Raw genomic sequence first — 24294 nt, forward strand, 5'->3', positions numbered from 1 at the left:
GGCATCCCCCAGGCCTTTCACAATTTTCTCCAACTCCTCACCAAACAGGAGAAGGCCTTGAAAGGGCAACTTCACCAACCTTTGCTTAGAGGCCATGTCAGCTGCCCAATGCCGTAGCCACAGAAGATGGCGAGCCGCCACCGCTACAGCCATCTGTTTAGCCGAACTCTGACCAGATCATAAAGGGCGTCAGCCAAAATGACAAGGCCGACTCCATCCGTGGTGCCACCTCCGTGAAGGGCTCTGCTCCATCTCCTGGCTGTTCCACTGCCTGTTGTAACCAAGCGAGCAGCTCGGGCAGCGTAGCAGCTGCATGCAGACGCCCGTAAGGATAGGCCTGAAATTTCAAAGGAGTGTTTCATAGCTGCCGCCAGGCGACGGTCCTGCATGTCCTTCAGGGCACTCCTCCTTCCACTTGGAGGGTAGTTTTCTTTGTCATAGCCGTGACCAGGGCATCCACTTTAGGCACTGCTAGGCACGCCAAATGCTCCTCACTTAGAGGGTATAATTGCCCCATAGCCCTGACGACTTTCAAAGGCCCCTCAGGGTCAGCTCATTGAGCCGTGATAAGCTCTTGGATGGAGTCATGCAAAGGAAAGGCTCGAGCAGGCTTCTTAGTACTTGCCATCCTCGGATTACCGGAGGAGGTCTCAGTACTCCCAGGGTCTTCTATAGAGAGGACCTGCAAGGCATCAGTAATAAGCGCTGGCAGCTCATCGCAGTGGAAAATCCTCACCGCGGAAGGATCATCTGAATCCGGTGGCAATCCTGCACCTTCTTCTGGCTCTCCAGACCACGAAGGCCTGCCAGACCCCTCAGAGTCCTCACATCCCGACCCCCGGGGGGGGGGAAGGGGGTGCACCACTCTCTGAAGGGGAATCCACCCTTCTGCGCTTGTCTTGCGGCCATCTCAGGGGAAAACGCGCCTGACGTTAATCCAAGGCCAGACTCCACTCATGTCCTCCATTATGCAGCAATAAAACAAATTCAGGGAAATGGCTCACCCTGGCCTCCCGGTTCCAGTCCGGGGAAAACAGCTCTTTTATTAGCCTCCATACAAGGCGCCCCTCCAGGCTCAAACCCCTCTGCCTCAGCGGGGGGTCGCACCATGCTGTTCCAAAATGGCGCCCGCTGCCAGCTCCACGGAGCGGGAAGGAACATCGCTCACCATGCTCGCCGGCTCTACCCTCTGAAAATCACGCCTTACAGAGCCTCTGCAGATTTGCGCTTGCCACAAACGGAACAGCGCTTAACTTTCTCAGCATCCATCGCCGAAAGCAGCGGAAATTCAAAATGGCGGATTTGTGCCAAAATTGTCCTGAACGCGGGCCCTCCCTGGAGGAGCTACAAAATGCTCTTACCTCACCAGACCGTGTCTCTGAGCTCCGGACACACTGTACAATCAGAAAAAACCTCTTTTCTGGGATCACAGCGCCAAAGTGTGACGCGACTTTTTTTTTTTAACGCTGTGGGTAAAGTTTGAGGCAACAGCGAAAGAGGCAAATTTCCAACTCCGGAGGATTAGTACGTGGGAAAGGCAGGGGAAGGGCGAACCTATGTGCCTGCATCCACAGCGTGGGCAAAGACAGGGACACGCTTGCCTATTTGTCTACTTCCACATCGGGGGCCGGGTAAGGCAGGGAAAGGGCTAACCTATTTGCCTTTAAAGTGGGCACCATCAGCCACAACACCTCTGCTACAACTGGCAAAAGCACAAGAGGCCACCCCAGGCAGATTTTCTGAAGGAGCTTGAACAAGCTGCAACCACCCTGCTGGGGAGATAGAGAATACTGAAGAGGCAGATGGAGCTAGCTGGCCATGAGGCACTATTGGTTTTTCAGTGCTCTCTATCTCCCCTTGCTGGTTGATGGACAACACCCACGCATAATGGATTCACCTGCTTGATGACAAGGAATCCAGAGTTTAATTATGCGTTGGGTGAAGAAAACTTTTCTCCTATTTGTTTTAAATTTACTACACTGTAGTTTCATCGCATGCCCCTAGTCCTAGTATTTTGGAAAGCGTGAACAGATGCTTCACATCCACCTGTTCCACTCCACTCATTATTTTATATACCTCTATCATGTCTCCCCTCAGCCGTCTCTCTCCAAGCTGAAAAGCCCTAGCCTCCTTAGTCTTTCTTCATAGGGAAAGTCGTCCCATCCCTGCTATCATTTTTTGTCGCCCTTCGCTGCACCTTTTCCAGTTCTACTATATCTTTCTTGAGATGCGGCGACCAGAATTGAACACAATACTCAAGGTGCGGTCGCACCATGGAGCGATACAACGGCATTATAAACATCCTCACATCTGTTCTCCACACCTTTCCTAATAATACCCAACATTCTATTCGCTTTCCTAGCCACAGCAGCACACTGAGCAGAAGGTTTCAGTGTATTATCAATGATGACACCCAGATCCCTTTCTTGGTCCGTAACTCCTAATGTGGAACCTTGCATGACGTAGCTATAATTCGGGTTCTTTTTTCCCACTGCATCACCTTGCACTTGCTCACATTAAACGTCATCTGCCATTTAGCCGCCCAGTCTCCCAGTCTCGTAAGGTCCTTCTGTAATTTTTCACAATCCTCTTGCGAGTTAATGACTTTGAATAACTTTGTGTCATCAGCAAATTTAATTACCTCGCTGGTTACTCCCATCTCTAAATCATTTATAAATATATTAAAAAGCAGCGGTCCTAGCACAGACCCCTGAGGAACCCCACTAACTACCCCTTCTCCATTGTGAATACTGCCCATTTAACCCCACTCTCTGTTTCCTATCCTTCAACCAGTTTTTAATCCACAATAGGACATTTCTAGTGGTTAAAAAAAAAAACAAAAAAAAACAATGCACTGCACCAGCAAGGAACAGAAGGACTCTGCTGGCAGTCAGTGCCTTTTCATTCCATGCTCACACTTTAAAATTAATTAACATTTGGACCAGCCAATAGATACTGGCAGCATGTAGAGGAATATAAGGGGATGTAAACTGTTATAATTTATTTTAGTAATTATCTTCTTTTACATTGTCCCCTATTTATTCAAAGTCCACTCCCTTTTCAATAAAAAAAAAACCCTATAAATTATTAAATGGATTTTCGTTATTTTTCCAGGAATAACGCAGTTTTCGGTGTTCTCATCACAAGCTGCATTATCAGATTTACATAGTTTGCATATAGTTGCATGTTTTAATGTTTACAAAGCTGCTAGCGGCTGCCAGTGCGGTAATGCCGACACAGCCTATTCACTTGAATGGGCTGTGTCGGCATTGCCACATGGCTTTGTAAATGGGGGGGGGGGGGGTATGTATCCTTCAGTAACTTATATCAGTATGTGTTAAGGGACAAATAATGTACTTTATGGCCATAATGTATCTTAATAACTACCCTTAAACTGATTTTTTCTCTGCATAGAACTCAAGTCCAATATTTGGGGCCCTTTTACTAAGCAGCAAAAGGCCTAATGCACAGGTAGAATGTGCCAAATTGACCCTATTGCAGGGGTAGTGCAGGTGCCCAGCAGTAATTTGGAAGTTGGCGTGCGTTGTTTCCCATAGTAGAAAATATTTTCTATTTTTCTACCGTGGGGGGCATTCCCAGCAGTAATGGCAGCGTGGCCACACTGGCGCGTGGGTGCTTGATTTCCGAGCGAGTACCGTGTGAGCCCTTACCGCTAGGTCAATGAGTGACAGTAAGGGCTCAGGCAGTAAACGGCTGTGCACTACTTTTAATTTTACGCGCACGGTCATTTACTGCCCTTTTTCCAGCCGTGGTAAAAAACGGCTCAGCACGCGCCAGTTTCACACCACAGGCTACTTTTTACCACTGCTTAGTAAAAGGACTTCCTGTAAGGGATGTCACTTATGCAGTTAAGTACTGAATATCACACTTAACTGCATAAAAGATAGCTGGCCGCATAAACTCAGATATTCAATGCTGGTACCTGATATGACCTTGGTACTGAATATCCGGGAATAGCGGCAGCAGCAGACAAAATAATTGCTGACATAAGAACATAAGTGTTACCATACTTGGACAGACCAAAGGGGCCATCAAGCCCAGTATCTTTTTTCCAACCTTGGATAATCCAGGTCACAAGTATCTATGATCCCAGAACAGTAAAACAGATTTTATGCTGCTTATCCTAGAATATGCAGTGGATTTTCCCAAGTCCATGGCTTATGAACTTTTCTTTAGGAAATTATCCAAACCTTTTTTAAACCCTGCTAAGCTAACTGCTTTACCGCTGGCTGAACATTTACTCCATGATGTTTTATTTAAAAAGGGGGTTAAATGAATTATAAACTACTAGAAAAAAGGAAACAAATGAAATGGGTGCTAGCAAGGTAATGACCTTCTCAGTATGTGTGTGTGTGTGTGTGTGTGTGTGTGTGTGTGTGGTGGTGAGATTGACAGAGGGGGGGGGGTGATGATGGGTGAACTGGGTTCCTGCATCAGTGTGTGTGTTTCACACAGAGAGAGTGACAGGGTTGATGCTTCTTTACTGGGAGGGGGTGGCAGGGGCTTGGAGGGTGTTCAGCGTTGTTGGGGGGGTCGGGTGTTGTAAGAGTGCTGGTTTTCAGTTTATTTCTTTGGTGTGGTTTGTTTTTTGAGGGGTGAGGTGAGCTGGAATGAGAAAGTGTGAGAAAGTGAAGGGGGGGCTCAGCATTGCTGGGGGGGGGGGTGTCAGTGGTTGAGTGTGTGATACAGAGAGAGAGAGTGAGTGTCCATGTATCCATGTTCTGCATCAGTGTGTGTGTGTGTGTGTGTGAGATTGGCAGAGGGGGGGGGGACTGCCACCAAAAGCGCTGTATTGACACAGGTCTCTGCGGAGGTGCTTCGGGGGGGGGGAGGTGCTATTCGCTGTCAACCTAACAACACACTGTCTGACCCACAGCCAGCAGGAGCTCCCTCATACTCTCTCTCTCACTCACACACATTGACAGGCAACGGCAGGGCTGATGCAGCCACGGGCACTCACCAGGATAAACTTTGCATCCCGGTCTTGTCTCCGCGTATGCCGCTCTCCTTCATCTACAGCTGTCAGATATTTCCGTCCGGCTTTCACCGCCACACCGCCTTTCTTGTTTGCCTAGTTCTTGCCTAGTTCTTCCCTCGCTTGCCAAAAACCAATGAACGACTACCGCCTGTCAGTCCGCAAAAGAACAGCCGGTGCACTGCGCGACACAGAGAGAGGGTAGGCGCTGTGCGCAGGCGCGCTTGGTGTGGGCACGTGAGTGGCGCGATTCTTTGAGGCCATTCCCCTCCCTCTCACTGTTCCGCCCTCGACGTCATCATGTTTTGACGCGAGGGCGGGACAGAGAAAGATGGTGACAGACTGACGAACCTTACGAACCCTTCACTTTAGTGCAAATTATTATAGTAGATATGGCTTTTATCATGCACCAAACTCACTAATATGAGGTGATGTTTTTTTCCTTTTCATTTATAGATTAAAGAATTTTTTTAAAGTCTGATTGACTAGAAGAATCATCTATCTTAACAATGGGGTCCTTTAACCAAACTGCAGTAAAAAAGGCCTTTGGTAGCAGCTGTTCTTGCTGCATGCGAGGGTCCTTTTTATCACAAGCAGGTATAAAGCCTGTAAAAACACACGGTCATGCGATAAGCTTGCACTTACCATGTGGCTATGCCGGGGGGTGGGGGAGCACTTATCACTATCGATTGAGGTGGCGGTAAGGGCTCCTGCGCTACCCAGTATATATTTTTTTAAAATATAGCAGCACCAGAAATGGCGCGAGCTGGAGGCAGAACCACTGGTGGTAGTTCCGGGTTGTCACGTGGCAAGCCCATTGGTAAAAGGGCTCCACTGTTTATTACTGATTTTGCAGAGTGCTGTCATATATTATATTATATTGTATTTAATGTTGACGCCTGATACAGGTGTGAAGTCAAATGTAGCTGTTGTCAGGTCTTTAGTTTTTGTACTCAATAAATATTCCTTTTGGAGCTGACATTCCTTTTTTTTTTTTAGCATCTCTACTGCTGGTGTGCGAACTTTGCATTATAGAGGTTATCTCCTCTTTTCTTTTGTTCCTGTGTGATGTCAAGTGCCAAAAATTAGTAAATGAGCTATTGCAGCTCAGAGATGCCACATGCTGGATGCTAAAATCAATGAACTGGAATATACATTCTTAAATATCTATGAAACAAAAAGCAGAGTGGAAAGAAACACTCTGTTCTCTGCAATTATTTTGTTTTTTTTTCTGTATACAAAGAGAGTTTTAATTACTGGAGGCAATTTTAATTGTATTTCAAACATTCAGAATATTGGCTTGTCTTTTGTATGACAACACAACTGGGTTCCTTTTTAAAACAAAACAAAATCCAAAAAACACGTCATAAGGTGGCAGAAGGACATTTTTCTCTCAAATACATCCAAGTTGAGATTTTTGATACCCCGGTTTAGATGTTTTGCTTCACAGTTCATCAAAATTTCAAGGGGGTGTGTTTTGGGGCAGGACATGGGCAGGACACGGGCAGCACCAAAGATAAGATGTTTTTCTGAAATAATGGAACAAGATTGAAAACATCTGTGGACAACATTAAAATGTTTTTGGCTACATCTGTTTCAATCACGACTAAGTGACCAAAAGGTGCCCTAAATGACCACTTGTGGATCAAAGCATAAAACCCCCTTACTCTTCCAGTGGTCACTGACCCCCTCCCACCCCTCAAAGATATGAAAGAAACAGTACATACCAGCCTGTATGACAGCTTCAGATGTTATGGCCAGTCCTATTAGAGCAGCAAGCAGGTCCCTGCAGTAGCCTAGTGGCCTAGTAGCCTAGTACCGTGTGGCTCTTGTGGTAATTTCATTTTTGGTGCTCGTCCAATACGCACATCTGAAAATTTATTTTTAGGGCACCCAATGGGCGCCCAAAATGGAGTTACCGCCCGACTACCGTGTGGCTCTTGCAGTAATTTCAATTTTGGTGCTCATGCAATATCTGTAAAAAATTTTTTAGGGCGTAACGGACGCGCCAAGTGGAATTTGGCGCACATAGGTCATTACCGCCTGGTTACTGTGTGAGTCTCTACCACTAGGTCAATGGCTGGCAGTAAGGTCTCAGACCCAAAATGGACACGCAGCAATTTTCATTTTGCCGCACGTCCATTTTCGGCAACAATCTTTAAAAGACCTTTTTTACAGGAGCACTAAAAAATGGCTCGGTGTGTGCTCAAAACCCACGCCTACACTATTGCAAGTCATTTTTCAGCACGCTTTGTAAAAGGACCCCTGAGGGATTAAGGAGGTGCCAGAGCTGGTGGGTGGGAGGTGGGGCTGTGGTTGGGAGGGCGGGGATAGTGCTGGGCAGACTTATACGATCTGTGCCAGAGCCGGTGGTGGGAGGCGGGGCTGGTGGTTGGGAGGCAGGGATAGTGCTGGGCAGACTTATACGGTCTGTGCCCTGAAGAGGACAGGTACAAAATCAAGGTAGGGTATACACAAAGAGTAGCACATATGAGTTTATCTTGTTGGGCAGACTGGATGGACCGTGCAGGTCTTTTTCTGCCGTCATCTACTATGTTACTATGCCTTGCGTTAATCCCTCCAGTGGACAGTTGCTCAATCAGAACTCACTTCTGTAATCCCAGCATTAAATCCTACCTTTGTTGATGGGGATGCCCAAACCCTGCCAAGCTGAAGTGGTCCACTGACCAAGTCCTCTCCCTTGCTACCTGCACAGCAAAGTCATCAGCGGCCCGCTTCAGCTGCTGTATACCAGCACTCCCATGCATGAACTCAGCATGTGCGGGAGTGCCACTATCAGAGGCCGAAGCATGCTACTGACTTCTTTACTACTCAGGCAGCATGGGTGGGAGTTTGGAGCTTGGGCATCCCCACCAGCCGCTCCATGGCTGCCACAATTTTGGAGGGAGCCTGAGTCAAAAAGGAGGGGGCTAAGGCCATTGAAACAACCCCCCCTCCCCGTGGCAATGCCACTTGATGCCAAGTACCAAGGTCTAAATAACAAAGTCCATCTTTTTAAACAGAAACATCCCTTCCCCTACTGAAGGAGGAATTGGGCATCCAAAGTTTGGCACCTCCCTAGCCACACCCCCTTGCCATAAGGATGTACTACAGTTTCAGATGTCCAAATCTGGGCTTCATGAAATCGAGATTTAGACATCTATGCAATATCGATATCTAAATGCAAGTTTTGTGACATGCAAAACATGAACAGAGCTTCTAAAATAAGGGCCATAGGCACCTATGTGTCTTTATAAAACAGCTGCAAGCTAGCTACCTATTTAGATTTCTTACCTAGGTAATCTATTATAAAATCACCCCCAACATGTGTAGTGAAAGCTGCACATACAGATGTATTCAAGTTACACAACCTAGATAAAAAGGGTTATATATTCTAGTTATGTTGGAGCTAAATCCAACAAAAGTATAAATAACATTTATGTTAAAAAGCAGCACAGGTCTTCTCAGGTTGTAGTAACTTCACTTGAAGCTTTGGACTCTGCCCTGTTAGCAGGTGCTTCAGATTTGCAGAAACATTTCTACTAAGCCATGCGCACCAAAGCACAGTTATGCTGGAGGAATTTGTTCATTGGTAAAGAGAATATTACTTTCTAAGGGATCTTTTTAATAAAGGGAGTTAATCGTTTATCGTTCATTAAAATTTGCTATATGCCTTTCATTGCAAGCAAATTAAAGCGGTTTCCTAATACAATTATGATAAAAATACGAGACCAGAAAAGAACACCAATGTAAGATAGGAAAGACCTAACTACCTAAGGTTTTTCCCCTCAGGTGATTCAGACGATGCTGCAGTCTCGCAAACGTTCGACGTCTTTGGCCTATGTGTGTGTGTTAGCGCATATTTGAAGATTAGTGTGGGGACCGGCGTATGTCCCTTCGACAGCTTCTGTGTCGTGCATTTTTGATTTCTTGCAGGATGGTTTTGAGAAGGGCCTTTCATTGTCATCTTTGAAGGTGCAGCTGGCTGCTTTGGCGTGTTTTCGGGGTAAGGTGCAGGGCAGGTCGGTTTGCGTCTTCCCCGGATGTGGTCCGTTTTTTGAGGAGGGTGAAGTTGCTTTCGTCCTCCTCAGCGGCCGGTAGTTCCTCAGTGGGATCTTAATATCATTCTTGACTCTTTGGCGGGTTCTCCTTTTGAGCCCTTGGAGTCTTGTTCAATAAAAGACCTTACTATGAAGGTGGTCTTTCTGGTAGCTATATCGTCGGCTCACAGGATTTCGGAACTTCACCATCTTACCTATCCATACCTAATCGACCACCTCTTTACTCAGTATTTTATAGCTGCATCCACCCTATGTTACTCTGTCTACCTGATGTAATATGTAAGCCGCATTGAACCTGCTATTGAGTGGAAAGTGCGGGGTATAAGCATTACATTACATTACCTTTACCATTCAGACATGATTCAATCATACATACAAGAGATAAAAAGTATACATATAAAGCAAAATAAAGTTCTCATCGAACACCCTTGACTCCTGCTGCAGAATCCACCCGGGGCCTGGGTGTACACAGTAAAAGCCTGCTGAACAAACATATATGATGCTTCAAGCTGAAGATATTGCGGTAGTGAATTCCATAATACTATGCAGTTATGGACTAGATTCTGTAAATAGTGTCCAAATTTAGGGGATGAATAAAATTTGCGCTGAGTGCTATTCTATAAATGGTGCCCTGAGTTGGGTGCTGTTTATAGACTAGCGTGTAGTGTCGGGATCCACTCCCTGGTGTAAATGCTCATGCGTAAATTAGGTGCGGCTCCCCTGAATTCTATAATACTGCTTGCACCATCAGTGAACGCCTCTGACCCCGCCCCGATGCACCCATGCCCTCCCATGGCCACGCCCCTTCAGTTACATATTAAAAGATGTGCTTGTGCATCTTTATAGAAACGTGCATAGCAAGATGTGCTTGTAAATCCAAATTGTTGCCAGTTAACAGCAATAATTGATTGTTTGTGGGCAATTATTGGTGCTAATTGGCTCATTACTCAAATTACATGTGCAAATTAGGCGCGCACCCAGACTTGCGCATGCAATTTTTAGCACCATATATACAATCAGGGGGTTTGCCCTCACAGTTACATGCCGATTGTGCGTATTAGTCATTAGAATAATAGCACTGTTACAACACTGGAGGTTGAGCTCTTGGACTGCTGTTGGATCCCTGAGCCAAAGGCCCAGGCTGACGGCAGATGAGTCATTGAGGTGACAGATGGAAGGCTGGATGGAAGGCAACCACAGGGAGTCAGGTGAAATCGACAAATTAAAGAGTAATAAATCACCTGGACCAAATGGTATACATTCTAGGGTACTGAAAGAACTCAAATATGAAATTGCAGATTTGCTGTTAGTGAACTGTAACATCGTTAAAATTGTCCATAGTATCTGAAGATTGGAGGGTGGCCAATGTAACGCCTGGGGTAATCTGGGAAATTACAGACCGGTAAGCCTGACGTCAATGCCAGGCAAAATAGTGGAAACTATTATAAAGATTAAAATCACTGAACACATAGACAAACATGGTTTAATGGACAAAGTCAACAAGGATTCAGCCAAGGGAAGTCTTGCCTCATCAATTTGCTTCATTTCTTGAATGCAAGAATAAACATGTGCATAAAGGTGAGCCGGTTGATGTAGTGTATCTAGATTTCCAGAAAGTGTTTGGCAAAGTCCCTCATGAGAGACTCCTGAGAAAATTAAAAAAAACCATGGGATAGGAGGCAATCTTCTGTTGTGGATTAGGAACTGGTTGATGGATAGAAAACAGAGGGTAGTGTTAAATGCCAATTTTCTCAGTGGAGGAGGGTGAATAGTGAAGTGCCTCAGGGATTTGTACTGGGACTGGTGGTAGTTAAAAGATTTAATAACGATCTGGAAATGAGAACGAGTGAGGTGATTACGCCTGCAGGTGACACAAAATTATTAAAAGCTGCTAAAACGCATGCAGATTATGAAAAATTGCAGGAACATCTTAAAGTTGGAAATCTGGCCATCCAAATGGCAGATGAGATTTAATGTGGACAAGTGCAAAATGATGGACATTGAGAAGAATCCAAATCATAGTTATTTGATGCTAGGTTCCACCCTAGGAGTCAGCACCCAAGAAAAAGATCTAGCCACCCGATATCAAAAGTATTTAACTGTCCAGGATTGGCACCTGGCCGGTTAAATGCCTCATAACCGGCTATAGCGATATTCAGCAGGGGATAGCTTTGGCCAGTTTGAACATAACTGGCTAAGTCTGAATATTGACTTAGCTGGTTATGTTCAAACTGGCCAAAAATAAACCAAATAATCAATGTCGGTCACCGGAAACGGCCTGGCATTAAATATCCGGGTTTAGCACTGACTGCAGGAGATAGCTGGGATAATCTGCGCTCTGAATATCAGCCCCTTAGTTATCGTCATGGACAATATGCTGAAATCTTGTGCCCAGTGTGTGGCAGTGGCCAAAAAAGCAAACAGAATGCTTGGAATTATTAAGAAATGGATAAAAAATAAGACAAAGAACATTATAATGCCTCTGTATCATTCCATGGTGTGACCAAACCTTAAGTACTGTGTGCAGTTCTGTTTGCCATATCTTAAAAAAGATATAGCAGAATTAGAAAAGGCTCAAAGAAGAGCAAAGAAAATGAAATTCCTCTCAAATGAGGAAAGGCTTAAGAGGTTAGGGCTCTTCAACTTGGAAAAGAGATGGCTGAGGGGGGATATGATAGAAGTCTACACATAGCCGGTCGGTGGCCCAACTGTTTGGGGAGGCTAAAGGGGCGGGGTCATGGGTGGGGCTTATATCCATAATTGTCTGACAAAACAGAGAAAAAGAAATAAGTGAAAGTGAAATAGTAACAATTAATACTGTAAACATTATACTGGGCAGACCCTAATACACCAATTACCACCTATAGGAAAACACAGATTATCAACAATATGAAACAAGGAATCATATCACAATTCCTCATGTACAGCCACAAAACAACCTTTTAGGGTGGATAGTGTTCACAATGAGCTCCTTTATTAATGACCAGATAGAGATAAGAGTTTTCAATTTCAACTGACACTAATATGCAATGGGATGTACCCCTATCAACACTACACTGGCTACAATTTCCAAAACAACCCGCCTTACTTACATATACTGCTTACAAAATCATTAGCAAACTTGCATGTAAATCGAAGTTAACTTGTTAAAGCTGATTTGAAACAACGCCCCAGAGATCTTAAAAACAAAACATCAACCTTCAAGAAAATAAACGTTTCTTAGAGCAAAGAGCATTTCGCGGAGCCGCATACGCGCTGCAGCATAGCTCGGGATCGGGAGCCAGAAGAGAAATATGAAGCGAGCCTCGGGGGTCAGCTGACAGAAAGCGAGCAGGCCTGGATGATGACGGAGCAGGAGAAAGGTGTCAGACACTGAGTAGGGGCTGGGAGTGGGGGGGGGGCGGGGTTGGGGTGAGCGGCGGACACAGACCAAACAGGTGGAAAAGGGATGTCACACACTGACTAGGCCCCCGGACGCTGATTAGGCCCGCTGCACCTCTCTCCCTTTCCCCGAGACGGTGTAACAGGCAGAGCAGGACGGAACCCAGCACCCTTCACCACGCTCGCTACAGGCCCGTGTCCCCCAGCGAGAAGCTGCCGGAAGGAGGTTCCCTTCCGGCAGAGATGGAACCGCTGCCGGAATCGCTAGGGAAGGAGGCTTAGGGAGATAGCAAGTCAGACAGGCAGGCAGTCGGTCAGCCTGTAAGAAAAGAAATGCGCGGTGGGGTTGGGCGCCGGCAGGGAGCGGAAGATACAACAATTTTGTTCCTGAGGAGTTAGGGGAAGGTTACGGTTGGGCTGGGGAGGCTTAGCCTCCCCAAGCCTCTTATACAGGGTGCCTATGGGTCTACAGAATACTTAGTGGTGTACAACGGTTAAAAGTGAATCGATTTTTTACTCTTTCAAAAAGTACAAACACTAGGGGACACTCAATGAAATTACATGGAAATACTTTAAAAATGAACAGATAATATTTTTTTCACTCAACAAATAGTTAAGCTCTGGAACTCATTGCCAGAGGATGTGGTATCAGCGGTTAGTGTATCTGGGAGATATGATAGAAGTGTATAAAATAATGAGTGGAATGGATCGGGTGGATGTGAAGCGAACTGTTCACGGCTATCCAAAAAATACTAGGACTAGAGGGCATGAGTTGAAGCTACAGTGTGGTAAATTTAAAACGAATCGGAGAAAATTTTCTTCACCCAACGTGTAATTAGACTCTGGAATTCGTTGCCGGAGAACGTGGTACGGGCGGTTAGCTTGAACGGAGTTTAAAAAGGGGTTAGATAGATTCCTAAAGGACAAGTCCATAGACCGCTATTAATGGACTTGGAAAAATTCCACATTTTAGGTATAACTTGTCTGGAATGTTTTTTACGTTTGGGAGCGTGCCAGGTGCCCTTGACCTGGATTGGCCACTGTCGGTGACAGGATGCTGGGCTAGATGGACCTTTGGTCTTTCCCAGTATGGCACTACTTATGTACTTATGTACTTATGGGTCTAAAGAAGGTTTGGACACGTTCCTGGAGGAAATGTGCATAGTCTGCTATTGAGATAGACATGGGGAAAGCCACTGCTTGCCCTGGGATCAGTAGCATGAATCTTGCTAGTATTTGGGATTCTGTCATGTACTTGTGACCTGAATTGGCCACTGTTGGAGGAAGGATACTGGGCTAGATGGACCATTTGTCTGACCCAGTATGGCTAATTCTTATGTTCTTATGTGACATACTACTATTAATAGCATTTATATAGCGCTACCAGACGCACGCAGCGCTGAACATTTGAATCAAGTTGATTTCAACTCATGGCAACCCTATGGCTAGTTGTCCAGAACTGTGTTTGGTTTAAGTCAGTGACTAATTGTTGATAAAGGGGCATCCATAGCTATTGTTATTGCATTGATCCATCACATTGCCAGTCTTCTTTTTTTACACTGACTTTCAGCCTGCCAAGTATGATTGTCTTTCTCTAATGATCTTTCTCTTTGCAGGGTGTATCTGAAGCATGAAAGTCAAAGACTTGTCATGTGAGCATTCAAGAAAAACCTTAGGTTTGATCTCTTCCAGTACTGATGTTCTTGAGGTAATCCATTGCATATCCAGTATTCTTGCCAACACCATAATTTGAAGGCATTGATTTTCTTCCTGTCCTGCTTCTTCACTGTTCAACTTTCAGATCAACATGACATTATTGCAAATACTATAGCTTGGACAAATCAAATCTTTGTATGGAGATCTTGAAGATCTTGGGCCCAATATTCAGACCACGAGAGGTAGCCAGGCTGCCTCCCATGGTCAGCGCTGAGCCCACGTAATCAATATTGGGCCGTTCCCAGTGACTGGCATTGACTATCCAGTCTATTTTGGCCACTAAAAACATAGCCAGCCAAACTGATATTCCAGCGATGCACTCACCAGGAATATTCAACAGGAGAAGCCGGCTACCTCTCACTGAATATTGGCAGATAGCAAGCTAAGTACCATTTAACTGGCCAGGTGCTGTTCCTGAACGGTTAAATGGTTTTGAACATCGGCTGGCTTGTCTAGGTCCTTCATGGCAATGTTTCACTGGATTTCTTGATTATCACTAGATTTCATTATTGATTATCGAGACAAACATGTTGAAGTTGTCTACTATTTGTATTGCTTCTCCATCAAGGATGAAATTATGGATGTTAGAAGTTCACAGGATCTTTGTCTTCTTCACATTAAGGTGCGGCCCATTTTGACACTATCTCCCCGATATTCAGCGGACAGCTGCTGATCGGTTAAATAGTGCTTGACTGGCTATCTGCCAATATTCAGCAGGGGTAACTAGTTATCACTCACTGAATATCCCCTGTTAGCAGCTAGCCGGTTACATCGCATACTATAACCGGCTATCTGCTGATCTTTAAAGTGAATTCAGCAGCCATATTTGGCTGTGTGAAACCGTAGAATATCTTTGGCCGGTTTCAAGATAACCAGCTAAGTCTAAATATTGACTTAGCCGGTTATCGTTAAACCGGCTACAAGTAAACTGGATATTCAATACTGGTTACCGGAAACAGCCTGGCATTGAATATCCAGGCTGACCACCAACCGCAGGAGTTAGCCAGGCTCCCTCATGTGGTCGCAATATTGGCCCCTATGTTTCCTAATCTTGATAAGAAGGTCATCTTCATTTTCAGCAGTTAACATGGTTTTCAGCATAATGAAAGTTGTTGAGTCCATTTTGCTCCATTACAGCACTGTGATGCTCCTGAAAATAGAACTGAGGAGGAAGAAAAAGCAATGAAGGTGGAACAAAAAGATATGAAGGTACCCAAAGAGAAAAGACACCCCCAAATCACAAATGTTGAAACACATACCAGGAAATGTAGATGGAAAGCGATGACCACAAATGCTTGCAGTCTAAGCAATAAAGTTCATGACCTTCAAGCCCTGATGTTGGAGGCAGACTTAGACGTTGTTGCAATCATGGAGACGTGGCAAAATGGTTCCCATGAATGGGATGCAAACATACCAGGCTATAATCTATTTAGGAAGGATAGAGATGGTCCTAAAGGTGGAGGAGTAGCTCTGTATGTGAGAAATGATATCGCAGCGACTGAAATGACAGGGACCTGGGGAAAAGAAGAAGCAATATGGATCACCTTAAAAAAGAGATGATAGAACCTCTGTCCACGTGGGTGTTGTCTACAGACCCCCGACACAATTGGAGGAACTAGATAAAGATGTGATCGTAGATATTCAAAAGTTGGAAAAGAAGAGAGAGGTGCTGTTGCTGGGAGATTTCAATCTGCCGGATGTAGACTGGAAGGTTCCATCTGCGGAATCGGAAAGAAGTAGAGAGATTGTGGATGCTTTTCAAAGTGCTCTGCTTAGACAAATGGTGACGGAACCCACGAGGGCGGGAGCGACGCTGGATCTGGTGCTCACACATGGATATAGTGTGTCAAATATCCGAGTGGGTGCCCACCTGGGCAGCAGTGACCATCAAACAGTTTGGTTTGATATGGCAGCTGAAGTGGAGGGCGGCCACTCAAAAACTCAAAGTCCTGGATTTCAAGCATGCTGACTTTAGTAAAATGGGGGAATACCTGAGGAAGGAGCTGATGGGCTGGGAGGGCGAACGAGAAGTGGAAGGACAGTGGTCCAGGCTGAAAGAAGCTATAAATATGGCCACAAACCTTTATGTAAGGAGAGTAAATAAAAGCAAGAGAAAAAGGAAACCGATATGGTTCTCCAAGCAAGTGGCTGGGAGGTGGGGCTAGTGCTGTGTCGGAAGGTGGGCGCCCTTCTTTTTCGAAAATAAGTCAGATAGTCAATTTGATTTTTGTACAATCCGTTGGGCAAAATCCATGTGTACAGTCAGTCACCGCTTGTGTTGCTGGTAGGTGTTTGATATGAACAGATTGTTAGTCTTGTGGAGTTCTATCAAAAGTTCTCCAGCTCTATTTGGCCATCTTCTTTGTTCCCAACTTATACTTGAATTCTCTCTCTCTATCTCACAGACACACACGCACACACACTACACTACTACATTGAATCAAAACTGCATTGGAAATTCTGAGGTTAAAAAAAAAAGAAGCATATCTTTATGCCAATCCAAGTAGGAAAAAATGAGTTCCATCCCAAGAACTGTCCATCAAAGCAACACAGTTACATAGTGGGATTTAAAATATTTGAGTAGCTCCCCCATTCTTGTTATCCCTCAGGTTAGTGAGGATACTTGCTAGCATTCAAGGTTTTTGTTACCTCTTTGACGGCTTCTGGTGTCTCTCCTTGTAGAAGGTGGTTGAGTGTCGATAGGTTCGTGACACGTCCTTCAGAAGGCAAAGTCTGCCCCTTCCATTCCTGTGACCGATAGATGAAAATCTCATTCAATCTCTGACACAGTAACATAGTAAATGACATCAGAAAAACACCAACATGGCCCATCCAGTCTGCCCAGTTGAGATTTACATATAATCTCCCATGCGCAATCCAACACCAAGGCTCTTCTCTCCTTTGTCTCTTACATGCCACTATCCTCCATGTTGATGTATTTTTCCCAGCAAGTATCTCAACAAAGTAATAGGCCAAGGGAATATATATATTTGTATAATAGTGGTAAAGAGCTGATGGGCAATATAGCACATATGCCCCCATTTCAATAGTGGAAATGGGAGGAGTAAGGAGACACTTTCTCACCCTACCCATATTACCCCTCCCTATGCCATGCAACCAGTAAGGACAGAAAGTACCTGGGTCACACCAACGCATCAGTATTTGCATTAGTGGAGGATGGTGCTACAGTATCACCGCCATATTGCAACTGAATGCGTGATATTGAAGCCCACTTCCTACAAGCAGAAACGCTGTTGGAAGACTCCCATACAACATAATGTTGTTTAGAGGGAATGCTGGGCCCCACTGCAGCACTCTACACCTTTGCATTCACCCACCAGCAATGTGTGGTGCAAGCCCCAGAGGTAGGCAGCGTGTTCCATCCCTGGCTGTCTTCTCACATTACCCACAGCTCCTGTGGAAAGGAGGAGGAGCCAGTAGGGGGTGGTAAAGGGAAGAGAAAGACACACCATCATTGGCCCAAAATAAGAAGAGATGCTGCCTGCCTGCCTGCCAGAAAAGAGTATGGGACAAACAGAAAGGGAGGCTTGAGAGAGTGGAGCAGGAAAGAAGTGGGCATTCAGTGATGCAACAGGTGGGGGCAGGGATGGGGGACAGAAATTGACTGGTGGGGTCAGGGTGGGAGGGAGGAGGAATAGAGAAATAGTGTGACTGGTTGGGAGAGGGAAGGATGACAGAGAATGCTGGGTTTACATTTATGCTATGGTTAGGGGAGGGCTAAATGTTCAGGATAGAGGTGATGGGATCAAGCTGTGAAAAAGACAACCTATCACTGAGAGCTGCATATTGACAACTAAGATTATAGATTAGTTTTATGCCATTCTATGCATCTTTATAAAATAGGCACCGCCCTCTCTCATCAATCTAGGCACCCTATGATAAACTTACCCTTATAATTTGGGTATTTTGATAATTTTTTTACAAGTGCAAAGCTTGTTTTACATACGATGAAGAACTTTTATACAACTGTATGGCTGTATACATGTGAATAATTATGCACACCACAAAAATTGCATGTAGGTGTTCCTGAGGGCTGTAGTTTGAGTGGAGTGGAGGTAAACATACACTTGTATTTTATAAAGTATGCGGGTGCACACATAGAGGAAAATTCCATATACGGCGCCAAACGTTAGGTGTGAAAAAGCATTAACGGATTCAAGGCGCCAAAATGGCAGATCTGCATGAAAACACACTTATACGCCCATTTATAGAAGAGCGCCTAAGTATTTCCACGTGGATCTGCAAAGGAGGCGTGGCCATGGGAGGAGCATGGGAGGACCAGGGCCGTTCCATTACAATGTGTGTCGTGTTATAGAATTCGGGGGGATCCTTGCCCAACTTGCATGCCAGGATTTACACCTTGTTTCAGTTGGTGTAAATCCTTGCTCCCAAAGTTGAGCATGAATCCCAGTGCTACCTGCTATAAAAGGCACCAATCCCAGAATGCCACTTATGGAATACCATTCAGCACCGATTTTCTTTGTCACTGAATTTTGAGTGCCATTTATAGAACTTCTCCCATAGTGTACATGCATACATTTACATTTTTTTTAAAGCAAGTGTAAATTTGTGGGTGTGAATTTGTGTATTATTTGTGCTGGTTAAGGGGGACTATTTTATATCTATATCTATCTACCTATCTATATATCTATATATATATATTGTCGGACCTTCAGAATTGGTACTCATGCGTACATCTAGCTCTGCTGAGATTTACACACCTTACACACCATCCCCTCAGTTCTATTAAAGTTGTCAAAAATTGCATATACAAATTTGGGCATGCATTCAATTTGCATGCACAATTTAATTAAATAATGAATTAATTAGCACCAATAATTGGTTTTTAACAAGCAATTCTTGGAACCAATTAGATTTAATTGACATTTATATGTGTAAATTTAGGCACAAGATCCACACCTAAAATTTACATACAATCTGAAATAAGGGGTGGGAGGGTCATGAGCGTAACGGGGGTGTTCCTAAAATTATTACAAGTGGTTATAGAATAATGGGGATATGTACCTAATGTAGGCGCATATATTTGTACCAACTACTTTAAATGACTGTGCATAAAGTTAGGCGCAATTCCCAGGTGTAAGCGCTATAGTGCTTTTTTCGGCACTGATTTTTTTTTTGGCACCATATATAGGGTTCCTTTTACTAATTCGCAGTCATGATTCCTGCTTGGCATATGCGATGAAAGCAACAGGAATTAGATAGGCTTCATCATATTTGCCGCGCCAGGAATCACTACTGCAGCTAAGTAAAAGGAGCCCATAGAATCTAGCCCAATTCGTCATGAGTCCAATTTTACCCCAATTTTTTAATTTTTTATTTTCAAATTCTCTAATATTCTATTTTTATCAAATCTGTATATATAAACAGTGGCGTTCCTAGGGGGGCGGACACCCGGGGCGGCGCCCCGCCCCCCGGGTGCAGCGCCACCCCCCGATGCAACGTGGACCCCCCCCCCGGCAAAAGACCCCCCCCCCGTGAAAGAGCCCCCCTCCCAGGTGCATGCCGCTGGGGGATGTGGGGTGCCACAGCACGCGCCTCCTGCGAGTTTACTAACTTTGCTCGTTCGCTGCAGCTCCCTCTGCCCCGGAACAGGAAGTAACCTGTTCCGGGGCAGAAGGAGCTGCAGCGAACGAGAGAAGTTAGCGAACTCTCGCAGCAGGCGCGCACCGCGGCACCCCCCAGCGGCGTGCACCCGGGGCGGACCGCCCCCCCTTGGTACGCCACTGTATATAAAATATATTTTTTTTTAACCTAAAAACCCCTTTTTCATATTTAGACTTACCAAACTTTCCAAGTTAAGTGAAAACATGTACTCATCCTCCCTATGGATAAACACATATACTGATAGAGATTCAACCAAGCAGGTGTAGAATAGGTATAGCTCGAAAAACTGACTCTTGGGAGCCCTAAATTTGAACTTATCCCCATAAAGTAATCACTGGTATAATTTTCAAAGCCATTTTCACAGCATGTTTACTTACAAAAAAGGGCTAGACTTCTCCCCCTTCCCACCTTCCTTGCAGGTAAAACTCTGCATATTGTGCTTTTTTACACTCATAGAGTGGAGATATATCCAGGGGAACGGTTAGAATAGGGACTGAAACAATGCAAACAGTAGTATATTTCCTAAATGATGTAAGTTTTTCCATTTGCAAAACAAAAAAGAAAGAAAGAAAAACACATGTACTTTCCCTTGGAAAACTAATGTAAAATCTCTGGATATATACCACCCAATATTCAACGCTATTTAACCGGCCAGGAACGGCTCCTGGCTGGTTAAATAGTGAATAACCAGCTATCCATGAATATTTAGGGCTAGTTCTATATATGGTGCCTGAAAATTCCACGTGGAAAACAATTATGCCTAGGCATATTCTGTAAAGTACACCTAAATTTTATAGAATACGCCTAAAGTTCGATGCAGTTGATAGCATACGACAAGCATCCACCCACACGACTAAATTTAGACACTGCCAGTAATGCCAAGTAAAACTTGATGTAAATGCTGACACCTAAATTATGCACGGATTGGGCGTATTCTATAACAATGCGCATAGATTTTAGGAACACCTATGGCCACGCCCCTTTTTCAACTTTGCGACTTAGAATTTAGACACCACGTTACAGAATATGCTTAGACAGTTCTGCGTGTTAATTCTAATTGTTGTCAATAATTGCTTGTTAAGTGGCAATTATCAGCGCTGATTGGCTTGCTAGCTAATTAAGTTGCACACACAAATACAGAATACGTGCAACTTTAGTCGCACTATACAGAATCTGGGGGTTACCCGCTAAGGGCCAGATTCTATATATGATGCCTAAAAAGTCCATGTGGAATTAAGTGTATTCTATAAGATTTAGGCGCAGTGTATAGAACATGCTTAATCTATACTGCAGCACCTAATTGCTTAACATCCAATTAACAGCGCTGATTAGCTAGTTAACCAATTAAGTTATGCGCATTGTTATAGAATACGCTTCAGATTCCGCACGGATTTTTAGGCGCCATATATAGAATCCGGAGAATAGTGTCCACAGACTTTGCAATAGTGGAGGCAGTATGAAAATTGCCCTCATAGGGGGTTGTTTCATGAAGCATTTTCCACATGTGAAGCATGTTTTACATGCTGAAAATAGTTACTATAAAATCAGGTGCATTTATGAATAGTAGTGCATGTGCTAAGAGCATGTACTCCAAGGGTAACAACACAACTGTGTGCCTAGAATTAGGCATCCGGAGGGCACCTGGTAGGCACCTATTCCATAAAGGAACATAGCCACCCACATGTTTGGCATAGAGGTTAGGGTTGTGTTCCCTAAATGCAGGGGATGTGGATTCAATTCCCACTGTGGGTGTTTGGGGTTGTTGTTTTTTTTTTTTGGGGGGGGTGGACCTTGTCAGGTACTTATGACCTAGATTGGCCACTGTTGGAAACAAGATACTGGGCTTGATAGACCTTTGGTCTATTATCTCTTTATAGAAAACTAGCTTAGCAGGAGATATGGGCTGGCATTAAATATGGGTGTGACAAAACGGTGGTTTTTTTAAGCCTGTAAAACTACCTTAATTCTTGAAGTGTATTTCTCTAGTTTGGCCAACAGGTGGTGCATGTTTATGTTGAAACCTGTTACAGAGAGCTGACTGTTCCTTCTTTAGTTAACACAGATAAGAGGTAACCTGCAGTGATGTGGCCAGCTACTTTTAAAACTTGTTGTTCTGGGCTCCGATTGGCCCAAGAGCTCCATTCATCTAGAATATACTGGCTTTTTCCCTCCAGTTTTAGCCAGGGAGAAAAGAGAGAAGGATCTCTTTGCTGAGGCCCTGTGATCAGTTATATTTGATAACTTATGAGCAGCTATATGTCCTGATCTCCCCAAGTACTATTTAGATAGCAAACAAATGTTTTAGATAGTGTTATAATTGATCCATATTTCAGTTACCTGTTATTGTTTTGCTGATTGCACCTTTTCTGCTCATTGTTCTAACTTTTTCATGACAATAAACATTTTTAGTTTATTGCCTCTGCTTGTCCAGACTGACTAAGTATCCTGGTGGTTTGTGTGTTGGGCCTGTGAGTGCTTTCTAGGCACTGTGGGATCACTGACAGCATGGCCCCAGTAACCTAGAAATCACTGAGGATAATTTGAATGCGGGAGACTCGCCCAGAGGAGGTTGGGATCCAGTCGGTGGGAGGAGGGTGGTAGTGTAGAGCACAAGTGGCAGATGCAGGCGGATCTGAGCTGCGCTTGGGATAGACCCTCTAAGTGGCCACGAGGTAGCCCCAGGTGGGTGGCTAGGCATTTCGTGACAAAGAGCAAGACAAAGGTGATGTTGGTTGGAAGACAGGTGCAAGTTTTACCCCCTCTGCTGTGTAATGTTGCTGGGCAAGTGTTGGGTACTCAACGACAGGTGAAGTGTTTGGGTGTACTTCTGGATGAGTGTTTGTCAATGAGGGACCAAACTGGACAGGTGGTGAGAGCTGCCTTTTTCCAGATGAGATTGCTTAGTAGATTGAAACTTTTGTTGCCAATATATGATTTTCGATTGGTGGTGCAAATGTTGGTGCTCATTTGGCTTGATTATTGTAATGCACTGTATTTGCAAAAGTGTGATGTAGGACTCTGCAGGTTGTACAAAACTCTGCAGAGCAGTTGATCTTAGGGTGGGGAAAATTTGAGCATATTCTCCCGGATTCTATATAGCACAACTTATGTTGCGTGCAGAAATCCAGTTGTATTCTGGATTTGTGCGCGCAACTTAATTAGTTAACAAGCCAATTGGCACTAATTGCCACTTAACAAGCAATTATTGACAGCAATTGGTATTAATTAGAATTTACATGCAGAACTGTCTAAGCATATTCTATAACATGAAACACGCGAATTCTAAGTTGCATAGTTGAAAAGGGGGCATAGCCATGGCCGTGGAATAGGCAGGATGTGGGTGTTTCTAAAATCTACGCACGTGGTTATAGAATACACCCGGTCCACGCATAATTTAGGTGCTAGCATTCATACCAAGTTTTACGTGGTGTAACTGCCCACGACTAAATTTAGTCACGCAGACGGGTGCTTGGCATTTTCTATAAACTGCATGGAAATAAATATGCACATATGGCTAGATTCGGAAATAGAGCTCAAAATTTGGCACTGAAAAAAAATCTGTGTGGAGCACTATTTCTGAGCTGGGCACTGTTTATAGAATAGCATTTAGAGACAATTTCCATGACATACTTTGGGCGCCACAAATAGAAATGCTAGTGTAAATCCAGACACATAATTTCGGCATGAAATCCCTGTTATTCAGTAATACTACTACTACTACTTAACATTTCTAGAGCGCTACTAGGGTTACGCAGCGCTGTACAATTTAACAAAGAGAGACAGTCCCTGCTCAAAGAGCTTACAATCTAATACTGTGTGTATCTTTAGTAAACACCCCTTTTCCCCACTTGCCCCTCCCATGACCACACCCCCTGTTGATTTGGGCGCTATAAGATTTGTGCATGGATCTTTATAGAATAGCACCTAGCAAGATGTGCATGCAAACCCAAATTATTGCCAATTAACGCCAATAATTGATTGTTAGCACCCAGTTATGTCTTTGATTGGCTCGTTAGCTAATTTAGTTATGCACACTAAAACTGAGTACAAGTGTGTGTGGGGGGGGAGGGGGAGAATACATGGAAAGGTAGACTGTCAAGCCCAGGCTGGTGGGGGGAGGGGAGTCTGGCATGTCAAGGCAAACTGTCAGTCTCAGCAGGTGGGGGTCCCCACCAGGGGTGGACTGACCATACGGGCAACCGAGGCCCAGAGGGACTCAGAGGCTCTCCCCCCCCCCCCCCCCCTGCAAACTACAGCACCCCGGTCCCAACTTAAAGGGCTCTAGTGCATTTTCAAAATGGCTGCTGAGACTTCCCTGCAGCAGTCTCACAAGACTGCCAAGACACACAAGACTACCGCAGGAAGTTTCAGCAGCCATTTTTAAAACACGGCGGCATCAGGCGGAGCAGTGGCAGCAGGCAGGAAAGAGTGGGGATCTTTCCTGCCCCCAGAGAGGCCAAGACCTCCAGGGTCCTTCAAGGTAAGGCCGGGGAG

At 44.6% G+C, this 24294-nt stretch overlaps 1 protein-coding gene across 5 annotated transcripts in view; it reads right to left on the minus strand.

Moving 5' to 3' along the window:
- ARHGEF25 (Rho guanine nucleotide exchange factor 25) overlaps nucleotides 1-24294 on the minus strand; it is a 317210-nt gene that overhangs the window by 66717 nt on the left and 226199 nt on the right. For all 5 annotated transcript variants that reach the window (XM_030196600.1, XM_030196599.1, XM_030196597.1 and 2 more), the window contains one exon: nucleotides 16804-16902. In XM_030196600.1, coding sequence (XP_030052460.1) covers nucleotides 16804-16902 — 99 coding nt within the window. The remainder of the gene's footprint in view (nucleotides 1-16803; nucleotides 16903-24294) is intronic.

The sequence above is a fragment of the Microcaecilia unicolor genome, chromosome 3 (assembly GCF_901765095.1).
Source record: "Microcaecilia unicolor chromosome 3, aMicUni1.1, whole genome shotgun sequence".
Classification (NCBI taxonomy): domain Eukaryota; kingdom Metazoa; phylum Chordata; class Amphibia; order Gymnophiona; family Siphonopidae; genus Microcaecilia; species Microcaecilia unicolor.